The sequence below is a fragment of the Lytechinus variegatus genome, chromosome 14 (assembly GCF_018143015.1).
Source record: "Lytechinus variegatus isolate NC3 chromosome 14, Lvar_3.0, whole genome shotgun sequence".
NCBI classification, from domain to species: domain Eukaryota; kingdom Metazoa; phylum Echinodermata; class Echinoidea; order Temnopleuroida; family Toxopneustidae; genus Lytechinus; species Lytechinus variegatus.
Window position 1 is genome coordinate 2121594 of NC_054753.1, and position 19658 is coordinate 2141251.

At 36.8% G+C, this 19658-nt stretch overlaps 1 protein-coding gene across 1 annotated transcript in view; it reads left to right on the top strand.

Moving 5' to 3' along the window:
• Positions 1-17717, top strand: part of LOC121427336 (solute carrier family 2, facilitated glucose transporter member 5-like) — a 55524-nt gene extending 37807 nt beyond the window's left edge. The window contains exons 6-13 of the mRNA XM_041623680.1: positions 5325-5440; positions 5952-6111; positions 7543-7742; positions 12613-12723; positions 13161-13262; positions 13957-14032; positions 15168-15295; positions 16149-17717. Of these exons, the coding sequence (XP_041479614.1) occupies positions 5325-5440; positions 5952-6111; positions 7543-7742; positions 12613-12723; positions 13161-13262; positions 13957-14032; positions 15168-15295; positions 16149-16337 (1082 nt within the window). The 3' untranslated portion in view covers positions 16338-17717. The remainder of the gene's footprint in view (positions 1-5324; positions 5441-5951; positions 6112-7542; positions 7743-12612; positions 12724-13160; positions 13263-13956; positions 14033-15167; positions 15296-16148) is intronic.
• Positions 17718-19658: the final 1941 nt, after the last annotated feature.

Sequence of the window (19658 nt, forward strand, 5' to 3'; positions counted from 1 at the left end):
TTTTTTTGGGGGGGGATGCTTTCAAATGCGTCGGTTAAAATTTTTTTGATGGTTTGATTATTGATGATTTCTGGTTGATAAATAATTGCATGATATTTTAGAGTAAAATTTCGAACCAACACTGTAACAGCTTCAATTCTGATTTAACTCAACTTATAGCACAGAATAAATGAGAGCATTCTGTGTGCAAGCGATATGGCACTGATCGTGGGGGCGGGGTCACCATAAAATCTCACTTAACAATTAAACGTATTGACTTAGACCAAGGAACCTGGCCTCTTCTAAATATAACCAAGTGGTCTGCAAATACCAGCGATAGATGTCATAGGTTAAATGATGAAATAGAACAAGAAGTTGTAATACTGTAGGGAGTTTATTGAACCTTTATTGTACATTAAATTTCAATCCTGATTTGTCATGTACATCATGATGTATACTTATAGACTTCTTCCTATTCAAAATGCTTGCACATGTAGGTCGTCGATGTAAGAATGATACTTCTGTAGTATTTTTTCTCAAAATGGCTCCAGATTCCAGCATCTATGACATGCCCTAATGAGTATGTTCATGTTGGACCTTGTTGCTTGCCAAACCTGTACTAGTATTCGTACCCAAATCCCTTTTGATTATCTCCCCCCACCCCCAGATTGGCAGCATTTACCGACACAGGCACACAACATTTACGCAAGTTTTAAATCAGTCTGCTCTAAATCCTCAAATTAGCAACAGGTCTTGAAAAAAAATTGTCTTCCCTCTGATATACCCTGAAAAATATATATCAGTATAAGATGAGTAAAAATAAAAAATGCATTAACATACAAGAGTTTGAATTTGAATAGTGATATCAAAGTTTTCACTGCATTGCCTATTTAGGAAGGTGAACAATTAGCTTGAGTTGAATAGAGTTTGGGAATCGCAAAACACAGCTATGGAAACAATATGTTTTTTCCAGTAAATGAATTCTGTTATAATAATTTTCCATACTATCTTCTGTTGGACCAATTTGATTTTTAATATGATAAACTATCACCTCCTGCCATGATTTAAAGCCAAATGTTGTATCACTTTGAGGGAAACGATGGGACCATGGACTACAAACAATGGGAAAGACTGACTTCCTTAAAGGACAAGTCCACTCCAACAAAAAGTTGATTTGAATAAAAAGAGAAAAATCCAAAAAACATAACACTGAAAATTTCATCAAAATCGCACATAAAATAAGAAAGTTATGACATTTGAAAGTTTCACTTTTTTTCACATACCAGTTATATGCACATCCTGGTCTGTATGCAAATGTGGAGACTGATGACGTCATCCACTCACTATTTCTTTTGTATTTTATTATATGAAATATGAAATATTTTAATTTTCTCATCATTGCCATGTGAAACAATGATTAATTCCTCCCAGATCATGTGGAATTAGCATTGTTTAATAATATATGGTTAAGTCAAGTTGGTCCTTATTGTCAAATTTGTAAAAATGAAATATTGTATTATTCAAACAATAAAAAACAAAAGAAATAATGAGTGAGGGACATCATCGACTATCTCATTTGCATGTCACTCAGTTGTGTATATCACTGCTTTGTGAAAATAATCTAAACTTTAAAATGTCATAACTTATTTTACATTCGATATTGATGACATTTTCAGTGTTGGGTTAGATTGATTTTTCTCTATTTATTCAAATCAACATTTTTCAGGGGTAGACTTGACCTTTAAAGTTGGCAGAATGACTTTGCTAATATCACTCACTTTTTGTTTTTGAGTAGCAAGTATTAAAGGAAGCTTGGTTATCTATGAACCAGTGATGAAAAGTAAAACCAAAATAATGTATCATCTCCTAAAAATATGCTTTATGCTTTCCTCTTGATTATCTTGTGATATGTATACAATTGGATGTGTAAATTCTTTAAATAACTTGTGCATCATAACTTTTGTTTTTAACATCTATAGATTATAGAATAGAATTTAGAATAGGAGAGATTAGAATGAATAAAGATGGTTAATCAAACAACAATGACTTGCATCCCAATTGCTGAATTGCAGATTTTTGTACACTGGAAATTAGCATACTGTACATCAACATTACATGAGAAAACAACATTTTAGGATGAGGTTAAATAACATAAAAAGAGATATCCTAATATGAATAGCTAATAAGGGATCGTTTTATGAATATTCATTATCATCAATATCAAGCCATTTTAGAACATTTTTGTTCTTATCTTATATCATCATTATTTGCATTATTATCAACCTCATCATCATCCTCATCATTATTATTATTATCATTATTACATGTAGTTTCAGTCATGGACCCAAGATATGGGGGGGGGGGGGTGGGACAAACAGAAAATCTTAAGATAAAGTGGGTGTAGATGACAACTTTGTTTGTTGTAGCTCTATAATTATTTTTGTCCAATGAGGAATTCCTATTAAAAGGGGAGGATGTCTCTTGTGTCTTCCACTGAGTTGATGAGATTTATATCAAGAAATCTTTCAGAATGTCCATTCTTTGTAAAGCAATTGCGTGACTTCTATTTTATTCGATCAGGAAATTCATGGTATAGATACAATTACACCTTGCATTGATTATTGCATACAGTCTGTGTACAGGTAATAGTTGATCTCACCTTTCCATAAATTATGACTATTGTTCAAATAGATTATAATCACCAAGCATTGCAGCCATACATGTATATGAGAATTTTAAGTGGACTTTTAACTCTTTAAAGGGGAATCCAGCCTTGGCCATAAAATGTTGTGTTGGGAAGGAGAAAAATAAATTAAACAGAATTGTGAAAGTTTGAAAGAAATTGGACAAGCAATAAGAAAGTTATAGCTGCTTTAAAATTGAGATCACTAATACTATGTAGATTTCAAATTGGCAACTGGGTAAGTAAATTATGACAAGGGGCAAGGACAACTTTCCCATAGGCCATGTACTTTATTATCAGAGATTTGTGGTTTTCTCCTAAGTACCCATTCCCCTGGGGCAGTAATCTAAATATAACCCATGTAGTATATTGTTTTATGTCTTCATGAAAGAAAAATATAATTTGAAATAAAACTTTTGGGAAAAATGACATTTTAGCCATAATATGTATTGGAGTACATGGAAGAGTAGTCCTTGCCTTACATCACTATGACATCCCATATGTGGCCAATTTGAAATCTCCATGGGTATAGTGATTACCAATATTTACAACTTTTAAAAATTCATATCTTTCTTTTTGTTTGTCCAATATTGTTCAAACTTTCACCTATCAACTTGTCTGATTTTTCTTTTCCTTATAAAAACAAGTTTTTATTTGGGTTGGATTCCCCTTTAACTTTACGATTTGAGCTCCATTGATGATCATGCTCTAGAAAACGGGCCCAGCGATTAAATATTGAATCAGTTGCTTTTCCAATTCAAGGTGAAGGATTGTGTTGATGTATCAATGGAATCTTGACCTCATGCTCGTCTGGAGATAAGAAAGAATAGACTCTGCTGTTTGAAACCAAACTCCTGAATTATGCCCCTGAAGAACAATGCATGTATGTCAATACTTTTTGTTCAAAGATGGAAAAAAATTCCCTTATTGATAACCTATTGGTCCAAAGTACATTGTGCATAGTTTTTTTGTATTGATTTACCATATGCAGCTTGAAGAAGCACCGGTACAATGCATGTGATCAAGTGCTAAGTCACTTTCAGATGTTATTTTCTTGGGGGGAAATTTACTTTCCAGGGTGCATTCTTGGACGTAACATTGTTATGTAGACTGATATGCTTTTCACACTGCACTTCTTGTCCTTAAAGCTAAATGATAGTAGTTGCAGTAAAATACTAATTTCGTGAGAAAGTCTGTAAAACCAAGGTTAAGTATTAATATATCATTGTCGATCTAGATCTGGTACAGTTACATAAACTGAACTTTGTGAAATCATTAAATCTAAGCTGAAAAACAATCACACTGAAGATCGCCAACACAGATAGGCACATGCGGGACAGTGTATATTTTATTGCTGGAATAAAGACCCCGATGGAAGTGCCCGAGTCCCTGCTTATTTTGCTTATTTCTCAGCAATTACACAATTTCTTCAAGAATCCTTCGGCACATATTTTTTATTCATATAAACAGACACATGGGTGGTCATTATATTGGATTCTGTAAAAAGTCATTTTGACATCGTTACAAAAACTGGCATAATTTACCTTTAAGCTTAGCCCACTTCGTTTTCACATTACGTTTTAGCAAAGTGGGCTAGCATGGTAAATAGTACGGTACTACTATCTGGTCCTGCAAAAAAGCAGGGTTAGCCGGCTTATTGTGGTGCTAGCAACACAATTGCGGTGCTAAGAGATGCAGTGCGAAAACGAAACAGGGCTAAGGAAAGTGGGGCTAAGCATTAGCCAATCACAGAAGTCGAATGGCACGTTAATCACACTCTATGGTAAAATCATCAATATTCATGAGCTGAGGGATAGTCCGGGGTTAAGGCATTAACCCCGGCTGAGCAGATAGTATGGGGTTAAGAAAGACAGTGTGAATAAAAAAAAAGTGATAGTATGGGGCTAAGGATAGTCCGGGATTAAGGATAGTATGGGGCTAAGGAAATGCAGTGTGAAAAGCATATGAGAGTACAAAGTACAGTATTATGTTGAACATTTTAGATTATAATCAACTCATTAAGCATCAGCTCATGTGCTGGGAAATTAGAGAATAGAGCCGAGACATTGCAACAGTTAAAGGGGAATCCAACCCAAATAAGATCAGATAAGTTGTTAGGTGAAAGTTTGAACAATATCGGACAAACAATAAGAAAGTAAAAATTATTAATCACTATACTTGTGAAGATGCAATGATTTAGTAACTTAAAACAGTAAAATCAAGATGCATTTATTACACATGCCTCACTACACAAAATGGTTTCATTTCACTGCAGGACTCTCTTCGCATTGCTGTGTGGGTACCTCAACACAATTTTTCAAAACCCTGTTAAATTTGATGATGATGAATAAAGGACATTGAAACCTGTTTATAAAGACCACCCAGGGGAGACAGGAAAAGTGGTCTTTGTGAGCAGTTTCTGGTCTTTAGTATGGACATGACCATGTGATACATGTTTTAATGGGGAAAATAGATCTTGAGGAAACCAAACTAGAGTTCTTTTTAGATAGGTGATCCTTCTTTACAGATCATAGCTAAAACTAAACAAACTAGTATCATTTATACAGTACGTAGTTTGGTTAATAATAATCTTTCTGGCTGTGAAACTCAGTATAAAGAAAAAAACTAATGGAATGCACTTTCCTTTGATTGTATTTTACAGGAACTGCCATCACGATAGTCCCGTTGTACCTAGCTGAAGTATCTCCAATCAATCTAAGAGGAGCTATAGGAGTCATACATCAGTTGATGATTACCATTGGTATCTTGATTGCTCAGGTTAGTCTCTTAACCCATTCATCACTGGAACCAGATGGTCACTGTTTCAACGAGTCTGAATGTCCAATGGCAGTTTTTCATTCTAAAAAACCTGCACTGAATCCATCAACGACTAAAGCAAGTCGGGAGTGTATAGACGGTGGCTTTGAAGTCTTCCGCATCAGAAGAGACAATGATCTTCCGTTTCAAAAAATGGTCTTTTCCGTTTCAACTTGATCTAAAAATGGAAATTTAGTTTTGTCACTGAAAATGTACACAGCAAAAACCTGAATTCCATTTTGCAAAGGTGAATTCCATGAATTTTTACTTGAAAAGAATAAGAACCAAACAGAATTTAAGTTTTATTTACCAGTAAAACAGAAAATTGCTGTCCCTACATCAGATGTTTCGCTTATACGTTTTGGAATCACAGCGAAAATTGAGCTGCAGCCTCCATATGGATTGTACATGTTCAGATGTGTTAGGGTGGACATTGACATTACCAATATAAATTTCTTTCTCGTCTCCACAGTCTCTAGGATTGTATGCCTTCACGGCTTCAGATAGCTGGCCCATCCTTCTAGGATTGATCGGCGTGATGAGTGCATTCCAGCTGATCCTGCTCCCATTCTGTCCTGAGAGTCCAAGATGGCTCCTCCTCAACAAGAATAGGGTGGAGAAATGCAGACAAGGTAAAAAAAAAAAACCCAAAACAAACAAATATTGAATAATGTTTACCTGGTAAGGAAGATCCCCAGGGAGTAGATATGGTGTACATTATGTGCAAAGTGCTTAGAAACACAAAGTACACTGTATGAAGTGTTGTATATGTGTAACTATTATTGTTAGCATTGTTTGATCGTAAAGACAAAAGAAACTTTTTCATGAAAATTTAATTGAGAGAATTGTAAAAATGAGAAAAAATAGTAACATAGAGGGTGTTGGGGGTGTTGGTTAGTCTCTTGACTTTGAACCACAAGGTCCAGGGTTCAAATCCCACTGAAGCACTCACATCCATTCGCAAGGCATACATCTAAATGTACATTGCCATTCTCTAACTTGATAACCAGGAGGTAGGAATGCGACTAAAGCCTGATCAAGGTGGCCATGCCAAACCTGCCGTAATAGCTACATGCAACAGAAAATTCAAAATTAAGCCATGGAATTATTCACAGATATTTGATCTGACAAGTTTTACGTAAAAAAGAAATATGAAATTGATGTTAATCAGTCAAATACATGTATCTTTAACATGAATGATGGTTGTGGTAATGACCTCGTAATCAGTTCCAAATGAATTCAATTAAATGACTACCAGTACCTAAGTGTTTGTGTGTAATTGCTGAGAAATAAGCAAAATGAGCATGGCGTTGTAGCCAGGTGTAGGGTCTGTTTCTAAGCACCAATAATGACACATTATCCCACATTGCTTCAAGTGTCAGCAATCGTCACTGGGATAGTTTGAGCTCACGATTCATGATTTCAGAGCCTGTTCTCACTACGTTCCTGAAACTAGTTTAGTGGAAACTAGAGTAATGCGAAGTGAGAACAGTCAAAGAGGTCTTGGGAGCGATCTTCCAAACCAGTTTGGAAAACCACCTCACGATGTAGTTTTCAAGATCGCTTTGCCTCGTTAAACTGATTTTAATGTAAGTGAGGACACAGCCGTTCTTCGGGAAGAAATCTTCACACATTTTGAGCGCGCTACTCCACACGACAGGTGTAGAATGCCTATGCTGCGGTTTCAGATTTTGTGCGAAACGTGTCATCCCACTGAGAGTGTTTCCATAGCAACAAGAGCGCTTTACATGAATTGATTTTAAAAATAATCACTTTTGTGTTATCAAAAGGGAACGCTAGCAATGCGATCTTCCAAACTGGTTTCCTGAATCGGCTTCCAGTAAACTAGTTTTAGAAAGCGTAATGAGAACGAACTCTCACATAGTTAGGTCCTAACTATGAACCTAATAGGTTCATGTAAATGTCCCAAATGTAGGTCTATTATGATATGGTGACAAAAACTCTGATTCTAAAGATTTTCTCATGAAATTGTTGGCTTCAACTAGATGAGTTTTAGGTGTCCCCATGATTAATACTTGAATTATCAATGCCCCTTTCCTCAGCCCTGATGAGACTAAGGGGTTCAGATGACGTTGAAGAAGAGATCCGGGAGATCCGAGAAGAGGGACAGAAAGAGGCCAATGTGGAGGAGGAGAAGGTTGGAATCGTTGATGTGATCACCCTCAAGGATTCGGATTGGAAGATGCCTTTGCTTATCTGTATGGTCCTACAAGGAGGACAGCAGCTGTCTGGTATCAATGCTGTAAGTACATGTAGATGGTGGTGATGGTGGTGGTGGTGGTGATCGTGATGATCACCCTTTATGAAACATGCTTTAACTTCTGTGTATGGTCCTACAAGGAGGACAATAGCTTTCTGGTATCAATGCTGTAAGTAGAAGATGATGGTGATGTTGGTTGTGGTGATGGTTGGTGATCGTGATGATCATGCTTAATAATGAAACATGCTTCAACTTCTGTGTATGGTCCTACAGGGAGGACAACAGCTGTCTGGTATCAATGCTGTAAGTAGATGGTGGTGATGGTGTATGGTCCTACAAGGAGGACAATAGCTTTCTGGTATCAATGCTGTAAGTAGGAGATGATGGTGATGGTGGTTGTGGTGATGGTTGGTGATCGTGATGATCATGCTTTATAATGAAACATGCTTCAACTTCTGTGTATGGTCCTACAGGGAGGACAACAGCTGTCTGGTATCAATGCTGTAAGTAGATGGTGGTGATGGTGGCGGTGATGGTTGGTGATGGTGGTAGGGATCGTGATGATCACCCTTGATAGTGAAAGATGCTTCAACTTCTCTGTATGGTCCTAAAAGGAGGACAACAGCTGTCTGGTATCAATGCTGTAAGTAGGAGATGGTGGTGTTGGTGGTGGTAGTGGTGGTGATGATGATGGTGGTAGTGATGATGGGTGATGGGTGATCACCCTGAATGGAGCTCACCTGTTTGTGGAATGTAGGTCTCTGGTATCAATGATGTTAGTATGAGAAGGTAGTTAGGGTGTTGGTGGTAGTGGTGGTGGAGGTGATGATCACCGTTCAAACCCAACCTATGGATATCTTATGGCACAGCTTGAGTCAGGAGTGTGCAGGGTCGCCTTTAAATACCAAATCGTGGTTGTGTTTTGAAAGGCGTTCTTTTTCAAGACCGATAACAATCGCTTGAACATTAAGAGTGGATTGTGTATCTTTGAAAAACGTGTCTCTATGGTCAGGTAATGCTGATTGAAACCAACCCTTGTCCACAGCTGTGATGTTGACGTTGTAGGCAAGTTTGCTAAGGTCTGGTTAAACACCTTTTAATTGGCTGAATGCCAAGGAATAAACCACTCAACCATCAAACACAGACTCACTCTCAGAAATTTACTCAGAATTCAAAATAGATTAATTTGAGGTTGTGAATACATGTATCCCTTTTACCATGAGAAATATATGGATCTTTATAGTGAATTTTGTTCAAACTTAACAAGTTGTGCATTTTGTACAATTCGTCTTTCATCTTTTAATCTTTTTATCTTTAGAGGTCATAAGGGACTGCAAAGTCTTAATTATTCCAAATTAAGGCCTTGGATTTGAATGTCATGTGACCATGGAAGCGCCGTGGTGTAGTGGTTCTGACTCTCGCCTTGTAATCAGAGGGTCGTGTGTTCGAATCCCACCATGGCCTAGCTCCCTTTGGCAAGACGTCAATCCACACTTTGCCACTCACCCAAGTGCTAGTTGGGTACCGGTAGGAAACAACCGTCATTGTGGTTGGTTTAGCAAGTGTGCGCTTAACAGGCTGCTTGAAATTCTATAAATCTAGGGACTGGGTCATAATAATTGTGAAGCGCTTTGAACAGTCCTAGATTGATAAAGCACTATATAAATGCCAATTATTATTACCATATCATAGGCCATGGATATTTATTCTTTCCTTTTTAAATTTTTCTTCCAGTGTTGCTGTAGTATACGAATGGACCCTTTTGAAAAGTGGCAGTGCTTCGAATATTTTGAAATTTAAGGCCTGTAAAAATAATTCATTTTCATATAAACTACTATCAGCATATAAGTTTAAAATTATATTCTAACATAGCTGAAACAGATTACATGATTTTAGCATATGCTATTTTTTTATAGAGTTGTAAAGATGAAGTCTTTGTCAACTGAAATACATGTGTATCATTTATAGGGTAGAATTCTTAGCAAGTAATTTTTAATAAAAACACGTGTAGTGGTCTGTACATTGCTGTATTCAAGCAAGGAAGAGGTGCTTTACCACGTTGATTTTGGTTTGGATTGCATTTTCCCTTGCAGTAGGTTACAAAGCTCTTTAGTTTTTAATTATCATTAAACATGAAGTCTGCCTGGATGTACCACTGATTTCCATGCTGCAAGGCCAGACATAGGTAACAGGTGTCGCTCTTCTCAAGGGGTTGCATGCTTGATCAATATGTTAGATGATAGTCGGTAAACACCCCTCCCTTTCACTCGTAAAAAAAGTAAATATAAACCAAGAGCAGCTTTCAAGTGCAGGAAACCATTATGAGGCCGTTCTCACTACATTCCTAAAACTAGTTTACTGGAAACTATTTTAGTGGAAACTAGTTTAACGCGTAGTGAGAACGGTCAAATCGGTCTTGGAAGCGATCTTCCAAACCAGTTTAGAAAACCACCTCGCGATGTAGTTTTCAAGATCGCTTTGCCTCGTTAAACTGGTTTTAGCCTAAGTGAGGATACAACGTTCTTCGGGAAGCGATCTTCGCACATTTTGAGCCTATGCTGCGGTTTCAAATTTCGCGCGAAGCGTGTCGCCCCACTGAGAGCGTTTCCATATCAACAAGAGCGCTTTACGTGAAGTGATTTTTAAAACCACTTTCGTGTGATAAAGTGGGAACGCTAGCAAAGCGATCTTCCAAAGTGGTTTCCTGAATCGGCTTCCAGTAAACTAGTTTTAGAAAGCGTAATGAGAACGGCCTCTATGATAAAGCGGACCCTACCAAGTAGTGTCCATGGATAGAGCATTGCTTGAGTTATTTCAGTGGTTCAGATACAGAAAAACGATGTTAAAAGCCTTGCTTGTGTTATTGCGATGAATCAGAAGTAATCACAAATGGAGCTAGCTGGAAAGTGCCAGAGATGAATAGATAAAAGAATATTCTGCCATGTAACCTTGATTGGAGCCCCAGATACTGAAGATGTTATTGAAATGTAGATTTGGAGAATATGAGGGGAATTTGAGGCTTTAATTGCGTCATCTCGCTTGATCATATAAAAAGAAAAAGGGAGGGGGAGAGAGAGCAGAGGGGGTGGGGAGTGATAAGGAAAAGGATGAAAGAGAGAGAGAGAGAGAGAGTGGGAAAGGAAACAAGAGAGTTGTTCAATTTAATCAGCTGTTGTATATCTATTCGTGTGTATGTACCCTAAACTCTGACGGCATACGTGACGTCATATTTGCATACCAAGGCCTGATGTCTTATATAATTCATATTTTCTTTTCCGAATTTTCACATATTTGCGAATTTTAATTTTCTGATAATTATGTTTACAAGGTTAACCCTCAATATTTATGGCAGTCTAGGTAATGTAAATATAGTAAAAGCAGGAGCTCCTTACTTCCTACTAAAAGAAATGCAAACGCTCAGAGTAGAAAATGACACAGCAAAATCTATTTGTCTTCTCAAAATTGCTCCCAAGGTTTCAAGATGAGAAAACTGCTGGAAGCAGGAAGAAAAGTGCCGGAAGCAGTATGCCATTCTCATCGTTTAGCTTAATGAACTCAATTGTTAGTTACATTTCTTAATTAAATATCCCATCCCTGATTTGATAGAAAAAAAACTTATGCAAGAGCAAAGGTCTAGTTTTCATAGTTAATACATGTAGGTAGTGGTATTTACATAATAATGCATGTTCATATTTTTTAGGTCACTGCAGTTACATCATCGGCTCGTATTCTTCCACACAGGCAACCAAATTCATTGAAAAAAAATAAAATTCATGGGTCATTTGTTGTGTGATGATGCATAGACTCAATATGATCTGTAATATCCCAATATGGTGATAGATATACATGTAAAATTTTATGCTGGCACCTGTAAAAAGCAAATGGGGGGGGGGGGATAGGTGAAGCTATGTATGAACCTAGATAATTTCTTATCCCTCTCTCTCTCTTTCTCTCTCTGTAGTTGCTAATGAGTTTGGAGTATAAAGTTGTTACATCGTTTTAGAAAAAAATCATTATTTTGTAAAATTAAGACTGTCTGTGGAAAGTGTTTAGAGCGGAGATAGATGGTTACAGAAAGGTGATGGCAGTGATGAGAAAGGGGATGAAGAACATGATGATGATGATGATGGTGATGATGATGGTGATGGTGATGATGATGATGATGGTGATGATGATGGTGATGATGGTGATGAGGATGGTGATGATGATGATGATGGTGATGATGGTGTGATGATGGTGATGATGATGATGGTGATGATGATGGTGATGATGGTGATGATGATGATGGTGATGATGGTGATGATGATGGTGATGATGGTGATGGTGATGATGATGATGATGATGGTGATGATGATGATGATGATGGTGATGATGGTGATGATGATGATGGTGATGATGATGATGATGGTGATGATGATGATGATGGTGATGATGGTGATGGTGGTGATGATGATGATGATGGTGATGGTGATGATGATGGTGATGATGATGATGGTGATGATGATGATGGTTATGGTGATGATGATGATGGTGATGATGATGATGGTGATGATGATGGTGATGATGATGATGAGCTTGAGGATGATGATAGTGATGATGATGGTGATGATAATGATGATGATGATGACGGTGATGATGATGGTGATGGTGATGATAATGATGGTGATGATGATGATGATAATGATGATGGTGGTGATGATATTGATAATGATGATCATGGTACTTCTAGTTTAGTGAAGATCTTGTTGAAGCAACAATGGCTTTTGGAGTTCAGGATGAGGTCAGAAAAAACTGTATGATAAAGTGATATTCATACTGAAATTGATATAGAAATGATCCATATTACTTGCTTATTATACTATATAATCCCTCTTACTGATCTCCCTATTTTCTCTCTTTTCTCTTTCTATAGGTCCTCTTCTATGCCACAGAAATCTATTACCAGACCGGTATGGGAGAAGAGGAGGTTGCCTACGCCACCATCGGAACCGGTGCCATCAATGTTGTCATGACGATTATATCAGTAAGTCTAAAATCCCCCATTAACTCTTATCATACTAACTGCCCTACTTGAAAAGAATGATAATCACATATCTTCTGGAAATTACATAAATTTATGCTGAAATGATTATTTCAATAATAATATCCACCCATGTGAGGTGAAATATGAATGTAACTTATTCAATTGACCCTTAGTTTAATAGTAAAACAGTTCCAGTTTTCTTGGCAATAACAAACTTAGTAGCATAAAATGCCATCTTGTAAGCAAAGATTTCACAAAGTGATCTGGATTTTCAAAATTTTATTACCATCGTCTTATTTATATTGAATATTTTCAATGTACTATCTTATCATTCATGTTTTATTCTTTCTAGGTGAATGTTACATTGTATTATATTTTGTGAGATATAAAAATAAACAAAACTGAGACTGTATTAATCTCTCCCATTTTTTTTTTAGGTATACATGGTTGAACGTGCTGGACGTCGTATATTGACCGTGGTCCCCTTTGGTTTAATGGCTATATGCTTAGCCTTGTTGACCGTCAGTTTAAATCTCCAGGTAAGAATAAAAACCTTTACATTAGCTGCCCAACACTGAACTGGTAATGTAAATATTTTGATAATATTACGTTCAAATGCAACAAATAAACTACAGTACCCATAACTCTCTTGCACACTGTAAATATGTTGAACAATAAAATTTGCTTTCCTAAACCTTTTGGTCTATAAATGTGTAATATTGAATGGCAAATTGTAGAGGGCTAGTGAATGGAATTCAACATTTCCTTTGTTTTTGTTTGATTATTATCATTGTCATTAGTATTTAATTGTATCATAATTATTCATTCTATTCTTACTTTATATATTCATTATTTCGTGTGAAAAATTATGCATAACAATCAACAAATAACATAATTTATCGAAATTATACAGTTTTCTGCCTGGATTATCCACCCTAACCTTGCAAATAATGATAATATGAGTAATACTAAAGTTTATTAAACACTTAAGACTAGGATTAAAAGTGCTAATTTGTACAAAATGGAAGCAAAACAATATTACATGAGCATTGTAAATACACAATGAATAATAGTGCAGTTCTTGTATAGTGCATACATATCGCATTACAACATAACGTCCCTATGTGCTTACAAAGGACTTGGATATTAATTGATATGAAATATTTCATTACTCAAACATTGCACCGATATCATTTGAAGTGTTTATTTTCTCTGTTTTTTTTTTCATTATAGCCCACCCTTGATTGGATGAAATGGCTCTCTCTTATCTTCATCTACGCCTACATTATATCATTTGCTGTTGGTCCAGGTGAGGGATAAATTCTTGTTTTAAAACCTATAGAGTTCCAAAGTGATGACATCACACATTTTTTTTCTGCATTTTAGAAATTTTGATACCATACTTCGGTAGAGCATGATGAAATACCTCCACTCTCAAAATTCGGTGGGAATCGGTCCATGGCGGCCTTAGATATGACCTCATGAATACATAATTAGCCTCATTGAAGTCAATGTATTACTGGCCTGGTTGGGCTAATTATGTATTCATGAAGTCATATCTCAGCCCCCCATGGACCGATTCACACCAAATTTTGGGAGTGGAGGTATTTCATCATGCTCTACCATAATATGGTATCAAAAAATGATGAAATGCAAATTGGAAAATTGATGACGTCACACTTCGGTACTCTATTTTATGTATAAATAATTCCTGGGCCCCGTCTTACAAAGAGTTACGATTGATCTGATCGACCTTAAACTATATGGATGTCCAACAATGTCGTAATTTTTTCCCCAGAAAATTTTCATGATGTCCTTTGTAAACAAAGAGAGTACACTGAACTTTCAAGAAAACAATGAATATATGATTATACATCACATCTAGAATATATTTGAACAAAAATGCCTTATAGATGTTGACGTTGCTTGTTTTCTATAGTTGTGGCTGATCTGATCAGTCGTAACCCTTTGCAAGACGGGGCCCTGAAGAGCACATCTATTCCAATTATCTATGTTTTGAAGAGATATATAGCACGTTTTGAAGAGGTTTATAACACGTTTTGAAGAGGTATTTAACATGTTTAGAACAGGTACATGTATATAACACATTTTTAATAATCTGGTCTGAAATATTGCTTCGACTTAAAGATTATTCAACTCATGGAAGGTCAACTTTTCATTCATTTCATTTCATTTATTTTCCACAAATCAATCAAAATACAAAGAAAAACATACAACTGATTCCTAAATAGTATGCATAATTACAATATAAATGCAGATTCTAAGTGGATGGACCTAAAGTAAAGCAAAAGCTTGTTGTGGATAGGCCCTTAACAAATAATTCATGTGTAATCATTGATAGCTACAAATGATTATAGGCAGTTACCTACGAAATGAGCAACATTTAAAACAAAAATCACTGTGATATATTCTTCCCCATCTAGGACCTGTACCGTTTGTGATTGTTCCCGAGCTCTGGACCCAAGGACCCCGCCCGGCTGCCATGAGTATCGCTATCCAGACAAATTGGTGGTGCAACTTCCTCGTCGGTCTTACTTTCCCATTTATTCAGGTGAGTTCTCCTTTGCTTGGCAGTTGGCACTAGTGGATAGAAGGAGAAAAGTGGGAGGGGGTGGGAAGGTTTGTGTCACGAGGTAAACTGGTCTTTCCCATCTATTTACATGTAGGTGAGTTCTCCTTTGCTTGGCAGTTGGCACCAATGGATAGAAGGAGAAAAGTGGGAGGGGATGGGAAGGTTCCTGTCATGCACAGGTAAACAGGTCTTTCCCATCTATTTACATGTAGGTGAGTTCTCCTTTGCTTGGCAGTTGGCACCAATGGGTAGAAGGAGAAAAGTGGGAGGGGATGGGAAGGTTCCTGTCATGCACAGGTAAACAGGTCTTTCCCATCTATTTACATGTAGGTGAGTTCTCCCTTGCTTGGTAGTTGTCACCATGGGTAGAGGGAGAAAAGTGGGAGGGGTGGGAAGGTTCATGTCATGCACAGGTAAACTGGCCATTCCCCCTTTGTTTGGCTGAGTTCTCTGTTCTTGTTACCATCGCCATGGATACAGTCACACCAGGGTACCGTAGCACAAAATTTGCATGCAACGATGATCTTGATAGGCCATTTCAGTTAGCCACTTATCTTTGTGTTACGGTCCCAGATGACAACTAACCATCTGGTCTAATTGTCTAATAAGTCCATTCACCATTTTGTGTGATAATCATTTCTAAACCTACTGAATGTGTATGATATCTTGTGAGGTTGTGGGAGGGGTTAGGGAACACAGTAAAGCAGCAAGTGTTGAGCTGTTTCGTCTGCTAGTGCACCATGGCAATTTGGACAGTAGCCGATTGATATTCACTGAAATCAGCAAGAATTTAACCAAAATCCATCTTTTTATTTCTATTTGTGACCCGCAGGAAACCATCAAGGCATACTCCTTCCTGGTCTTCATGTTCTTTGTGATACTAACCACCATCTTCTCCTACTTCTACGTTCCCGAGACGAAGAACAGGACGTTCGACGACATCATCAGCGGCTTCAGGAAGGGGAAGTCAAAGAAGGGCGGCGGTGATTACGAGCTCCAAGACAACGCCAACAAAGCATGATGATGCTCATCTAGACCGTATCATATGTAGTGTGAAGTCCAAAACCCTACGGTGCAGCCTATCTTGTCTATCCATACTTACATCTGTAGTAGTCTGTAGTGGTCACTCGTCTTGTGGTCCAGGGATGCCACTCTTCAGACTTAAGTCCGAATTCAGACCCTTTGCAACATACTTTCGGCCTTAGAAAACACTTTTTCATGTAGGAAAAGTGGTTATTGTACGTGTAGATGATTTTCAGTCTGTGTTTGTCAAGCCTCAGTGGTAGTCCTGTGTGATCGCCTGTATGTAGTGCCACCTGTATGCAGAGGTCACCTGTATGGAGCGGTCACCTGTATGGAGCGGTCACCTGTATGCAGCGGTCACCTGTATGCAGTGGTCACTTTATGTCTTTCCTCCCTGAGAGCTAGCATGCAATTCAAGGGGGACGCCGAAATTACTCAGTGATCGCTTTCCTGGTGGATCCCATTAATTGTTTTACATTGGTAGCTATAAAGTCAAATTTGACAACAACAAATAAATTGTGTGCATCGGAAAGAGTGTATTTTTAAATAAATGTTTGATTCGTAATACCCGACTAGTATTTAATTTGCATAAAAACTTCATATTCTCGGTTCTGGGATGAACAAAAACGATCAAAGTGATATGAAATATCTGTGGAAAGACATTGATGAAAATGTCGTCAATTTCAGAAAGATTTTCCTCGTATAGGTGTTAAAGACATGCCTCTCTTTCTTTCAAACTGTACATGAAAATGTGGGTTGATCTGTCAAAGCAGAATTACTTCTTACACTGAATCAATCAAATGTTGCCTTAACCACAGGCGGTGGTCAGGCTTTAAAAGCATATTACATAAAAAATAATAGATTCATCGTTGCCTCCCAATGCTTGCACATTTTTGAGTAGGCCCTTGAACATAATATAGAGGGATGCCACACTACATATAAACCTACGGCTGAATTCTAGTTGTAGAAAAGAATATATATATATATATATATATATATATATATACATATAGACATACATGTATATATGTATGTATGTACACATATGTATATATGTATTCATATGTTTATGTATATTATATACATACCTGTATCTATGTATTTTATCGGGTGAGAAACAAAATGGTGTTGTAGAGATTTGTTTTGATAACTCCCCTTTGTTTCTCACCCGTCGGTCTTATGCTGAGAGGCATAAAGGCACTGATTCATTTTCTTTTCAACCAAAAATGATGCCCTTATGTCATTCAGCAGATGTCTCATGTATAAAGCTGGAGCAAGAAGGATGTTGTGTCATAATGACTTTCTTCCTCTTAATATGATATATACAAAAAACCTTGTAGAATTTAATTGGCTTTTCATTACCATTGTCAACCTAAAACTTCAATAAAATAGTTAGACAAATAATAGAAAAAAAAATCTAAAAGCTTGATGATTTGATATGAATTATGAAAAAAAAAAACATTTGAAAAGAAAATAAGCTATAAAAATAGAAAAAAAATGATAAAAATATGAAAACTAAGTAGGTATATAGGGAGAAATACATATGATGTATATTTTGACGAGTTTCACAAGTTGATTTTCAAATTGTTTCTTTTTTGTTCATTGTATAGCAGATATTTGGACAGTATGAGGAGGTGTATTTTATGTTAACAGATTACTTGTTGTAAACCGCACTAGAAATGAAATATATTCTGAAATGAAAATCTATTCTTCTTTTATGAATCTTTGAAACTATTGACTTGTATGATGTAGTTTTCTGGTGATATTCTACCAAATTGGACAAATTTAGCATTTTGGCTTTATTCATTTGGTCTAATATCATTTTGACTATTCTCAGATATAATCTGACACTGCTTGCCTAGTCTCAATCCTTAGACCTAATGGGAGGTCTAAACCAACGAAACCTACTCCAGATCGATCTATGCTCTTACGTTGGATTGGATAGGAGTCTGTTTCATTCGTTAGTGTGACTGTAATCCTAATACATTCTTGAGGAAATGTTATGAAACGAACTCAGGGTCCCGTAACACAAAGTTTAGCGATTAATCGTATGCTTGATTTTTACGACTGATTGTGCATTGTAGTCGATGCAATCAGTGGCAAAGATATTCTTATAAGATGATTGCTTAGCTTTCTGTTACTTGCACCAGTAGGCTGTTTCATAAAGATATTCATAAGTTACAAATGACTTTATGCAAGACTGGTGACCCTATCTTTTGCTCAGTGATCTGTCATGGATGTATCCCTAACTGACTTACCACCTAAGAACACGTTCCAGTTGTTTGTAAAGTTGTGCGAAACGTTACGAACAGCTTTATGGAACGTCCACTTCATTAGCGCAATTCGGATGAGACCAGGCAGGCATTTTGACAGTGTGGTATTAGACTGAATGAAGTGAAAATTAACAAGACTCGGTCAGTATTAACCGCAGGCAGCATCTGTAATGTGAGTGTCTCCAAGGGATCGTTTCATGAGACGTTCACTGATTGTCGTTATAAGCTACTGAAATCCATGCATCTGATTGGTGGAGAGCAAACGAGTCGGTGAAACTCACCAATACTCACTACTGAGTGATCGCGACAGATTATAAGTTTTGACAGTCACACAGGGTACTACTGTTATGTGTAAAATATTTTTGATTCAACAAATTGTGCAAATAATTTCTATCTTTGTACGTTGTAGTGTATATGTAGTCCATTCGTGTGTCGTATCATATTTTTCTGGGCATGCGCATGGAGATCAAGTGTATATATATTTTTTTGGAGAGAATCAACGATTTGGATTGTTTCTTTTCAGTTTTGCAATGTAGAGTCAATGCATGTTCAGGTTTTCTTTTGTTAGTCCCATGTATACTAAATGATGGGAAGAAATCATACGAGTTAGTTTATCAAATGCTCCATAGGGAGAATAGATATGATGATTACTCTATAACAAGGAGTTAGGAATTTGACTTGGAATAATGATAATGGTGTTTTGTAGAGTGGACGCACCGCCCAAATATTTTTTTGTTGCACTAGGCCAACAACAGTTCTCCTGTATATATCTAAACAAAGCTACAAATATAAACAAAATATGTCTGATAACTACTAAACAGGACTGGGCTTTATGAATGTATCTCCCCCCCTTTTTTTCAAATCAGCTTTGAAGTAGAACTACCTCATAGTAAAATATGTTATACACGGTAGTTCAGTATCATTAGGGAGATTTGAAACAAGAATCTTCATATGCATCTGTCCACTTTGTAGAGAAACAAAATGGGAAAAATATGCATGAACATTATGAGCTTCCTGTGAATATTCAATAAAAAAGAATTATATAA